Below are 11,955 nucleotides of genomic sequence, written 5' to 3'. Positions count from 1 at the left end.
CACACGACCTGCTGGAATTGAAGCATCAGCATTCCCCAGTGTCTCCTTCCAGTCAATTCGGATGAAGCATCATTACGTAGACAGTGCTAGTGCTAAAAGCAAAACAAGACATTCTCTACAAGCGCTTTTCATGTGGAGTTCAAAGCCACAAACCATGTAAATGTGTCTTCACGATTGCTGTAGCAAAGTACAGTCATTAATATATATATTGTGGATGATGAGGGTTTAAGAGATTTAATGTCCAGTGTGAAAATGCAAACTACAGGGACTAGATATTTTAATTAGTTAACCTCACACTTAGACTTTGTGAAATGTTTAATGTTACTTAAATTGGTGCTATTTTAGTGCATTTCTATCTTTATATTGTGGAATGCTTTGTTTGGAAAATGTAAATAAAACATTATTGTTACATATTGTTTTCTTTTCTAAGAAGGAACTATATGCATTTTGACAGGAAAAGAAGTATATAGAGTCAAATTTCAGCACTTTCGAAATCTGCAATTAATCGTGATTGTAATGAGGAGGAGCACCGGCCATGCACCCTCATGGCCCAGCCACACCCTCCTCGTCGTCACACTGATTAACTATGAAAAATCAAGTAATTAATCCCGATTAAATATTTTAATCGACTGACAGCACAAAATAAAATATACACTCACTGAACACTTTATTAGGAACACTATGGTCCTAATAAAGTTGCCGACGTGGTCTTCTGCTGATGTAGCCCATCCGCATCAGGGTTTGACATGTTGTGCATTCTGAGATGCTATTCTGCTCACTACAATTGTACAGAGCGGTTATCTGAGTTACCGTAGCCTTTCTGTCAGTTCAAACCTGTCTGGCCATTCTCCGTTGACCTCTCTCATCAACAATGTGTTTCCATCCGTAGAACTACCGCTCACTGGATGTTTTTTGTTTTTGGCACCATTCTGAGTAAACTCTAGAGACTGTTGTGCATGAAAATCCCAGGAGATCAGCAGTTACAGAAATACTCAAACCAGCCTGTCTGGCACCAAAAATAATGCCACGGTCGAAATCACTGAGATCATATTTTTTCCCCATACTGATGGTTGATGTGAACATTAACTGAAGCTTGTGACCCATATCTGCATGATTTTATGCACTGCACTGCTTCCACACCATTGGCTGATTAGATAATCACATTAATATGTAGGTGTACAGGTGTGCTTAATAAAGTGAGTGTATGTATGCAATAATATATGCAATTTCAAGACATACTATATATTGATGGAATTTGTACATTTTTAAAAAGCAAAAATCACCTAATGGGTATTGATAAAGAGATGTCAATAGATCAAACAAACTAATACTGATTGATTAATAATACTCAATATTATTGATAATGTTAAATGATATTTAGTCTTTGGGACACATCATTGGTTTTGTGTCGACGGAGGGGTTGAGCATTTCTAATGGTGCTTTGGGGGTACTTACGGCAAAAAACAAAAACAAAAAATGGTGGGAAACACTGTTCTAGGTTGATATGCTGTTGATAGTTGCCCATTCACACAAGCGATCTAACTGAGGGCTCTAATGGATGTGAGCCACCGGCGAGCTAAACGCATTACAATACGCCGTTTCCGTGCCTTTTGTGCTTGGAGATCCCCACGGGCACCGCTAAACACCCATCGCACAGGAGCTGCTTCTGAAACGCCGAGGGGCCCCCTTCCGAAATACAAAGACACTTATTTGCACTGTCCAACTGGCCAAGATGTACAGTAAGAGTCACTGGAACACGGCACTGCGCAAGCGCTGCTGGACGTGTGGGCTGTTGCAACCCCCCTGGATGAAGGAGAGTTGTCGGTAGATCTCTCTCAGTCTATCAATGCCAAACCCTCACCATGGACACATGATCTTGCTTGAGATATTGACAGTTTATTGCATGCACTCGTTGGAAAGCAGTCGCAGTTCAGTGCTTTTCCTAGCAATGTATGATGTGCTGAAAAGGTTATGAGTCGCATGATTTGGATTAAGTAGGAAAAACTTCCTTAATTGCGTGGTTGGAAAAGAAAAGATTTCGCGAGAACACATTCAGGGATCGCGCGTATGGATTACAAGTGAAGTTAGTGCTGGTTTCTCTGGGGAAGACATTTGAGAAGTGTGTTTTCTGGCGACATGGACAGCCTCTCTTCCGTAGCAGAGTGGGATTGATGCAAAAGTTTGTCCTGGAGGTTACCAAAGTAAAAAAAAAAAAAATATTTATATATATTCACGGGAATATGGGATATTATGGGAGTTTAATATTTGTTCGCAGCAAAACGCATCACTTATGACCTTTGTGAGTTTTAATATGCGTCGTCCTGACATTAAATCTGAGACAAAGCTTCTGGGAGTCTTGTGACTGCGGGAAACAGTGGATACTTGGTACTTGCTGGATTTATTGAATTAACCTCGGAATTTTGCTGTCCAATGACATTGCTAAAGTTGTTAGTTGGGTTCCTTTTTGTCGCCTCTCCTCCTTTTATCAGTTTAATTTACTTAACCGGTCAAAGGCAAAAAGACAAGTATTTCAGTGACACAGCTTGTGTTTGTGGCTCGTGACAGGATGCGCGCGTGTAAAGGATTCCCGATGGCCGTCACGGTGGTATTGACACTATTGGCTGTCATTTACGTGAAGGCGAGTGGAGAGTATTGCCACGGTTGGCTCGACCCGCAGGGTGCCTGGCGAGAGGGCTTTCAGTGCCCGGAGCGCTACGATAGCGCTGATGCCATCATCTGCTGCGGGAAATGCGAGCTCCGGTACTGCTGCTCCAGCACAGAAGCTCGTCTGGACCAGGGAACATGTGATAACGATAAGCAGACACAAGACACCAACACTGGGAACAAGGACAACAAAAATTCTGGAGCAGGTAATACATGAGCTAAAGTCTAGTCGTCACACTCAGTAACTGTCCTCCAGTGCACTTCTTCGGTCTGAAACAAATTAGAGAATTATACAATTACTGTGAAATTTAAATTGTACTCAGACCAGTATAAATGATTTAATCTAATAACTTTTGGAGGAGCAGTGTGTCCAGACATGGGCGAGTAAGGTATATCGACCCACTTAGACTGTTTTTGTGTCCCTCAGGCGTTTTGTGCTTAAAAGGCCTAAGTAAATGAGAAGTTAGGTTAGAGTTTCACGTGTCAAAAGTGGTTACACAAATGCTGTTTGGCTGTTTATCTCCAAGAAACAAACGTATGGGTTAAATGTCATTGCTCTACAGGTTTTGACAGCTGCAGTTAAATTGGTATCTAACCGGCCACTCGCTTACAAATGGTAAATTGTACTAAGCGCAGTTATAAATAGCTGCTGTTTGTCCTTAAAGGGATAGTTCGCCCCAAAATGAAAATGTTCTCATTTTTTACTCACCTTCATGCTATCCCAGATAAGTATGACTTTCTTTCTTTCCGCTGAACACAAACGAAGATTTTTAGGACAATATCTCAGCCCTGTAGGTCCATAAAATGCATGTGAATGGTGGACAGAAATTTGAAGGTCCAAAAAGCACATAAAGGCAGCATAAAAGTAATCCATACGACTCCAGTGGTTAAATCCATGTCTTCAGAAGAGATATGATAGGTGTGGTTGAGGAACAGATCAATATTTAAGTCCTTTTTTTTTTTTTTTACTATAAATTCTCCTCCCTGCCCAGTAGGTGACGATATGCATGAAAAATGTGAATCACCCAAAACAAAAGAAGAATGTGAAAGTGAAAGTGGAGATTTATAGTAAAAAAGGACTTTACTATTGATTTGTTTCTCACCCACACCTATCATATCGCTTCTGAAGATATGGATTAAACCACTGGAGTCTTATGTGTTACTGCTATGCTGCCTTTATGTGATTTTGGACCTTCAAAGTTCTGATCACCATTCACTTGCATTGTATGGAGCAACAGAGCTGAGATATTCTTCTAAAATCTTTGTTTGTGTTCTGCAGAAAAAAGATCTTGGATGGCATGAGGGTGAGTAAATGATGAGAGAATTTTCATTTTTGGGTGAACTATCCCTTTAACGTGAGGGTTGCTGCGTGCAGAGTCCAATCACTCACTTGGTTCCCCACGAGGATCAAGTTCAGACTTGAACGGATCCCTACTGCAGTGTGATGATAACCTCCTCATAAAATTCCGCTGCCTTAGTGAAAGCTCCAAAACTTTTAATTCAGTTCGTAGTCACTGGAGTCCCTGACTTTCCTCTCAGATGACCTGTAAAATAAGTGTGCACTCAGATTCAGATGTTGCAGTTATACAGGTGACTTTTTCCCCTCAGCTAATCAGTGCACCATGGCTGCACTCTATTTTTGATGAATATTTCAAAAAATTAGCAATTACATATTACTTACAAATCTTTCGACACTTGGAAAGTAGGTGTTTTAAACAAAGGGTTAATACTCTGAGTCTATCAGCCTAATACCTAACAGGAAATGCAACTAAGCGAAAAAGAAAACTTTTTAGACACTTCTAATGATGCATAGCTGAAAAGCAAGAGGAAATTGCAGTCTGCTACGGTATGTGGGCATGGAGTTTGACAGAGCTTGTCTGGCAGTTGAAGACTTGGCTCCACTTGGACGCAATAATGGAACAGGTGTGATCTCATTTTAAGGGGACCCAACCCTTTTAAGGACATGAGAGAGGCCTGCAAGGACAACAGTTGCTGTCATCTAGTATTGGCAGTGAACTTCAGTGTTAGATTCACTGAATACACAAATTAGTTTAACAAACATTTCATTTTAAGTTAACAGTATGCAGATACTCTGTAAAAAGTGGCAACATGCAATTGTTTTGTAATAGGGTTCTATATTTTATATTTATACTTGATTTAACCCTTAACAAAGTACTTTTGTCAGTGGTAAAGACGCTGGCTACCACCCCTGGAGTTCGCTAGTTCGAATCCCAGGGCGTGTTGAGTGACTCCAGCCAGGTCTCCTAAGCAACCAAATTGGCCCGGTTGCTAGGGAGGGTAGAGTCACATGGGGTAACCTCCTCGTGATTGCTATAATGTGGTTCGTTCTCGGTGGGGCGCGTGGTGAGATGAGCATGGATGCCGTGGTGGATGGTTTGAAGCCTCCACACGCACTATGTCTCCGTGGCAATGCGCTCAACAAGCCACGTGATAAGATGCACGAGTTGACGATCTCAGATGCGGAGGCAACTGGGATACGTCCTCTGCCACCCGGACTGAGGCGAATCACTACGTGACCACAAGGACTTAAAAGCACATTGGGAATTGACCATTCCAAATTGGGAGAAAAAGGGGAAAAAATCCCAAAAAAAACCTACAGTATGTAGCTAGTTTGATTCAGTCATAATAAAAACTGTATATTTGAGATAGTACCACATGAAGCACATTTTTAGGTTACCTAGGTTTTTTCAGTTTAGTCCTTTCTTTTACTTTTTGAGTTATTAAGTTGTTTGGATGAGATTTCTAAATGCAGAAAGATAAATACATTCTGTATGTTTCAACTATTGAAAGTCTCCTGTGGTGGGAGTCCTGTTGTCCGTCTCATTAGACACCTATAGAGCGCAACAGTGCTGGCCCACTTTTTCAGACGTCTGCATTTTTCCCATTATTTTTTTCCAAAGGCTTTTCATACAATCCTTCATAAAAGAGTTGTAAGCCATGAACCAAACCAACCAGCTCCCTGGTGAATCACAACATTACAAACTTTGATTTGAAGCAAAAAAGTATTTGAAAATGGGACAAAAAGACAAAGGTACAAGACTGTGTACTTTCCGCCATTCATGAGGGCATGGACTACAACACCATGAAGCATTGTGAATTATGTCATTGAATAAAAAGCGATGGAAATATATAAAACTATTGATTGTTGATTATATGTATTGAAACAATATAGTTTAAGTTTACTGCAAAATATTCAAATACAGGATATACAAATATATTAACTATGTTTATTGAGGGTATAGGGAGACCGACTCGTTTGCGTCATTCACAGTGCATCATGGAAGTAGGCGCTCGCTGCTGGGCTCGTTTGGCGGGCTTTGTTGGCCACGGTTCTCTGATTGATGCCACTCTGCTGCATCATGGCTAGTGTAGTTCTTCACCAGGAATTCCACTATGTTTAACACGATTTTTAAACAATGAAGTTGAAATAATGCAGAAGGATGGCTTAATTGGAAGCATATATCCTCGATGAACAACCTCGTAGCTCATTGTAGGTCTTTAAAGGCTTATAAGTTATCGTTGAATTCAATTAGTCTATGGAAAAACTGAATGGGATTTTTACTTCCGGAACCAGACTGTTGCGCTCTATAGGTCCCTTCTTTTACCACTAATACTTTATAACACTTTGAATTACGCAAACTGGAAAATGTCACATCACTCAGGAACAATAAATAGATGGAAATAACCTGTGGAATAACAGATTCTCTATTGTTTTTCCACACACATTTGTGCGCAAATGTGAATAGGGTGTTTCTTAACTGCCAAATGATCCCCAAAACATGCAGGCTAACCCAAAGCTTGCCAAAAGCCAGGTCATTTACTGAAACATTCCACTGTAATAACTACTAAAGCATAAAAGAGATCATTTTCACAGGAGCAATCCCCAGCAATAATGCCCTTGATTTAATAAACAGTATAATAAAATGTTAACAATAACTGTTTTTGGTTATGACTTCATAACTGAAGACTGTTTTGCTCCCGTAATAAAATCAGATTACATGGTTATTATAGATGATTTGATTCAGCTCAATTAAAGACGATGAGAGAGCCTGAACAGACACTACAAAGGGAATGCTGAAAACATCTCTTGGTGGTTAGATGTCTAAGACTAATTAAGCCATAAAGGTCACTTTTAATGTCTTTTTTGAGCTGTCTGTCGAGAAGAGCACTCCTAGCATGCACACAGTCTTGCAGCAAGGGCAAAAAGGTCACAACTGGTTGCAGCAGATTAGATCAGATCAAAACTGTGTTAATGAGGGGCCCTGCCCCCCCCGGGGACAAGTCTCTGGTGCAACATCTCATCTTTCATTCTTTCCCTCTTTTCTTTTCTCTCTCATTGCCCTCATCTCATACGGGCCAACAGGTTACCCATTTGTGAGCATGGTGAAAAAATTTGAACTCTTTGAATGAAAGATTCAAACATGCTTAAATGATTCACTAAACACTCTCAAGTCTTTGCATTGTGGTTGGACAAACCCCTTCTTTCATTACATACATTTTGATACCCCAATAAGTTTCAGCAATGCTTTGGGCTACACACTTCCATATTGTGATTTTTAAAGGTGTGAAAGTTACATTGAGGCTCGGGTCACAATACCGATACTCTAGTCTTCCTTAAGGCACTGGAAATACATTTGCTTCTGATACATACTTGAATTTGAAACGGATAAATGTTATATAAACTGTTTTCAAGAGAGGTAAAAAAAACATTGTTCAAGGGCTGTACCACAAAAAAAAAAAAAAAAAAAAAAAAAAAAAAAATGTGTTACCAGGCAGCAGTGTTCTCTATTTTAGTCATTAGGGACACCTGGTACACACACTGTAACATTACACTTTATAATATCAATGGCATTGAATACAGCTGGATGACCTAAATACTTTACATTGTGAAGTCTGTATTACTAAATTAGTGGTGCTTGCTTACTTTTCAAAGGCACATGAATAATACCTCAATGTTTGCACCTTGTTAAGGAGAGGTGTGCTATAATATTGGACTTATGATTTATGCCTAGTGGGCTAAAATGGGAAAAAATCCCAAAGACTCATATTGAAAGAGGGACCCAAGCATTATGTAGGGACCAGAATATTTCGTAATATAGAGAATAGGGAGCAGTGTTGGGTGTAATCCAATTGCAGAAGTTACTGTAATCTAATTACTGTTTAAAGCCCAAAGTATACTTCGATTTTTAGGCGAACGCTCAGTGTCTGCGTTCAGTCGAACGTTCAGTGTCTACGTTCAGTCGAACGTTCAGTGTCTGTCAAAAGCAGTGTCTCTTTTCGAAGGCTGTGCGCTAGATAGGACACGTCCTTTGAAGCCTGCAGTAGAGACAGCCTTCGTAGGACAAATGGAAATTTAACAAGTGCGAGTGCTTGGAGGAACAAAGTCCCTTTAGAAGGAAATGTATGAGGTAAATTGTAGGAGAGTTATACTGATATAGAGAGAAAATAAAATAGATTTTACAGGTGTACTTTTAGTCTATAATACTTTATTTTAATTATATATTAATATAATTATATATATTATATACTCTGCACCCGTCTACTGAGGTACTTCAACTTGGGAATTAACATTCCTTGCATTTGAACATCATATTTTCAAGCAGATTGTCCTACTCGCTTTTCTGAAACAAGACAGCCTCGATGACGTATGCGGCCGACATATGTGACCTCCGGAGGATGCAGCCTTCCAAACGAGACACAGCAAAAGTATAGTCCATATGACTGTGCGCACATAAACTACAACTGCAATGAGACACCAGACTATTTCTCTTCAGGAGTTTAGACCCATAAAGATGTCTTTATAATCCTTCAGACTCAAGTTATACAAATGCAGGTATCTCCTGACCTCCTCACACATATGCTCATGACTTACATATCTACTGTTGTTGTTTTTACCTTCATCCTCTGTTGTTTAGCTGCAATTACATCTTCTAGTACTTCTTCTTGACAGCAACAGCTCAGCTGTGAGTGTTGCCATCTTGTGGACCCACTAATTAGTGCAAATAATTCCAGGTGCATGCGCATTCTGCTCATTCAAAGACGCATGGTTAGAACAATCGAGTCAATTCAGTGCTCGAGCATTCTGCTGATGAGATTTGCGTCACGCGTCATGTCTGACCGAAGTATACTTTGGCTTTGAGGCCCAGGTATACTTCATTTTTCTGCGTTCCAGATCGGATTGCGGCAGGTTGACCACGTTGCCTTTCAAAGTATACTCTTTTGACTGCGAGTGAATACGAACGTGTTCAATGCATGAACGCTACAACTGCTTTTTGATACTCTTTTAGTACAGTCAATGGCTGGTGCATGCGCCTATGAGAAAATCTGGGCCGCATGCAGACTGTTTTGATGACAAAATTTGCCTAGAAAAAAGTCCCGTGCGGGGAGTGATCAGCAACACGGACAACCAAAGTATACTTTGGCCTTTAGTCTAAAAGTAGCGTAACACTTACATTTTAAATTCTAGTAACTGAAGTATGTTTTGCTCCTGTAATAAAATCAAAAGTCAGATTACATGGTTATTATAGATGATTTGATTCACCTCAATTAAAGAGGGTGAGAGAGCCTGAACAGACACTACAAAGGGAATGCCGAAAACAGCAATTAGTTACTGTAATCTAATTACTGTTTAGTTTAAAAGTTACATTTTAAGTTCTAGTAATCAGATTACAGTTACTGGCTTCAAATTACTGTATGTTATGTAACTACTTGCAAGTACATTCCTTGGGTTACACATTTCTAAAATAGTATTATTAATGTAGAAATTAACTGCAACAGTTATCAAGGAGGAAATACAGACATTATTTTAAATTTGTTCAAATATTGAATTTGTTTTTGGAAAGGAACTTAAAAGTAAAGTAATCATGTGATTAATTTTTGATGAAGTAATCAGTTATTTGATTTCGACTTTAAGAAGTAATTAGTAATTTGTTGTGGATTATTTCTTTGAGTAACTTTACTCAACACTGCTTGGGAGTGGGCTGTTTTGATTTGGGCCTGTAAGCAACCACACAGAACACCATAGCAATAATAGCAATGTGTTTGAAAACACTCAGAATGGCCTAGCAATGCAGTGGTGACTTTAATTTTCCAGAAAATTAAAAAATGAAGTTCCTTATTCAATGTTGAAAACTTGAAACTTTCGAAAACATATTTTTTGTACGAGTTGGTCACCATTGTTCTTCTTTTCCTCTTCAGTACCCATCTATGTGCCCTTCCTGATCGTCGGCTTGGTCTTTGTGGCATTTGTGTTGGTGGGCTCTGTGGTTGCTGTTTGCTGTTGCCGCTGTCTCCGCCCCAAACAGGAACTTGCATCAGGTAGCGGGTCAGAAGGTGGTTCCAGCGGCCGAGTTTTGGAGACGATTCCCATGATGGCCAGTACGGGCACATCGCGTGGCTCCTCTTCCCGCCAATCAAGCACTGCCACCTCCTCCAGCTCTTCGGCTCCTACCACAGCACCCCGCCCTGCACCTGCTCCACTTTTACGTGCCCAGGCCTCTTGCTGCCTACCTCCAGATGCCAGTGTCTATGTCAACATGCCCACCAACTTCTCTGTTCTAAACTGCCAGCAGGCCACTCAGATTCTTCCTCACCAAGGACAATTCCTGCATCCTCAGTATATTGGCTTTGCCCATGCTGTTACTCCAGCCCCTGCCTTCTTAGACCCAGCTCAGACGGGCTACCGCCCCTTGCATTCTCCATTCCCCCCACCTACAAGTGTGGCCAGCATGGCCAGTGTGACCGGTGATCAGAAATACCCTCCAGTAACCATGTGAATGTTGGATTGGGAGTCATATGAAATGCTGGACCATATTAGCAATCATGATGAGCAATCATTGGAAATCAGTTGAAATTGAAGTCACAAGAGGAACACACAATAATGGGTCATTTCAGGGGGACAATGGAGTGTCTTGCCTGCTTGTTGGTATAACAAGCTGTTTACATGTTTTTGAAAGTATGTGTGACCCTCGGAAAACACTCTCTTGCATCGGTACTTCCAACCGAAATGAGACTCTGAGGCTGGTACGTTTTCAAACCCAACGTTGTTTCTGTGATATAAAGGACACAGTCAATACATGCTTGAAAAATGACTGAATGCTGTCAAAACATTTGTGTAATGTGCCTTGAAAAGTGCTAATGGTGACGCACATTGAATACGTAAGCCTGTAAATGTTTGTGCTGTTGTAAATGAAGCATACATGTGTACATATGCAATGTATTTTTGTGTTTTATAACCCTGCATATGTGTTCTGTGTTTAACTGTATAGGTGTGATGCAGTACATGTGAATATGTGTGTGTGTGCAGTGGAGTATATGTTGTGTGTAATGGGAATCACAGGTGCTGTAATGTGAAAAGCAGTCCTGGCTCTCTGTTGGATGCTTAAAATCTAATGAAGTGAACACAGGACACAGACTGTAACGCTCCACCCTCTGGCCCACTGGCCTTAGCAGTAACACAAGCACACACACACACACACTCACTTACACTTTAACTTTAACATATACACACACTCACATGCCAGGGAGCCCGTTTTGCAGAACCAAACTCATTTTCTCACAATGCCAAGGAACACAGCAGAAAATATACAAATATAAAAGGCTATATTTGAAACACGTTTGCCTTGTGAAAGAAGTGTATGTGTGTGTGAACGTCTCTATGTGTGGGCCATTTTTCATCTCCCTCTGTAAGCATAAGCCATAAGGTATACTCAAGGAGTACCAAAGGGTTCCAGGGCATTTATTTTGGAGTGGGTTTCTGTCAGCACACTTAGAAAACTGCAGTTTAGTGGGATGGAAAAGTCCCAGACTCCTCTAACCATTTGTAAAGCTCAAGCATTAGATCTCACAATGGCATAGAAATCACTAGGACTGACTTCTGGACTTCCACCATGCCCCATTATAGGCAGAGTAACAAAGTCTGACTTGACAGGGAGCATGTATGTTTCAACTATATCAGTGTCTGTGGGCAACTTGACATGTACGTTACATACCTGTTTCTGAGTATGATACATGTACGTGTGTGTGTGTGTGTGTGTGTGTGTGTGAAACTGAATGTGTATTTGAGGTTGAATGTGCCTCTCCCTCTAAGAGCAGGATGCCATGTTTCTTTTACATATGAAAATATGTAAAATATATATTAATTATAATAAATATTTTTAGAGACTATGAAGTGTCACAGAGTTGTTTGTAAAAGATGCTGAGTGCTGTTGTAAGCGGTATGTAGCCCAGCTTCAAATGAAGACACGCTGGACCTGTTTGCACCACTGCCAT

The 11,955-nt window shown here is 40.4% G+C and overlaps 1 protein-coding gene across 1 annotated transcript; it reads left to right on the top strand.

Annotated features, from left to right (window-relative positions):
• Window positions 1–1,821: 1,821 nt before the first annotated feature.
• On the top strand, window positions 1,822–11,842 carry LOC127431450 (protein shisa-2-like). Its single transcript, XM_051681850.1, has 2 exons — window positions 1,822–2,870; window positions 9,883–11,842. Exons 1-2 carry the CDS (start codon window positions 2,567–2,569, stop codon window positions 10,458–10,460), a joined length of 882 nt encoding a protein of 293 aa, XP_051537810.1. The 5' UTR covers window positions 1,822–2,566; the 3' UTR covers window positions 10,461–11,842.
• The last annotated feature ends 113 nt before the right edge of the window (window positions 11,843–11,955 follow it).

The sequence above is a fragment of the Myxocyprinus asiaticus genome, chromosome 41 (assembly GCF_019703515.2).
Source record: "Myxocyprinus asiaticus isolate MX2 ecotype Aquarium Trade chromosome 41, UBuf_Myxa_2, whole genome shotgun sequence".
In the NCBI taxonomy this organism is placed as follows: Eukaryota; Metazoa; Chordata; class Actinopteri; order Cypriniformes; family Catostomidae; genus Myxocyprinus; species Myxocyprinus asiaticus.
Note: the sequence above shows the minus strand (reverse complement) of the source record. Positions and strands in the feature narration are given on the sequence as shown.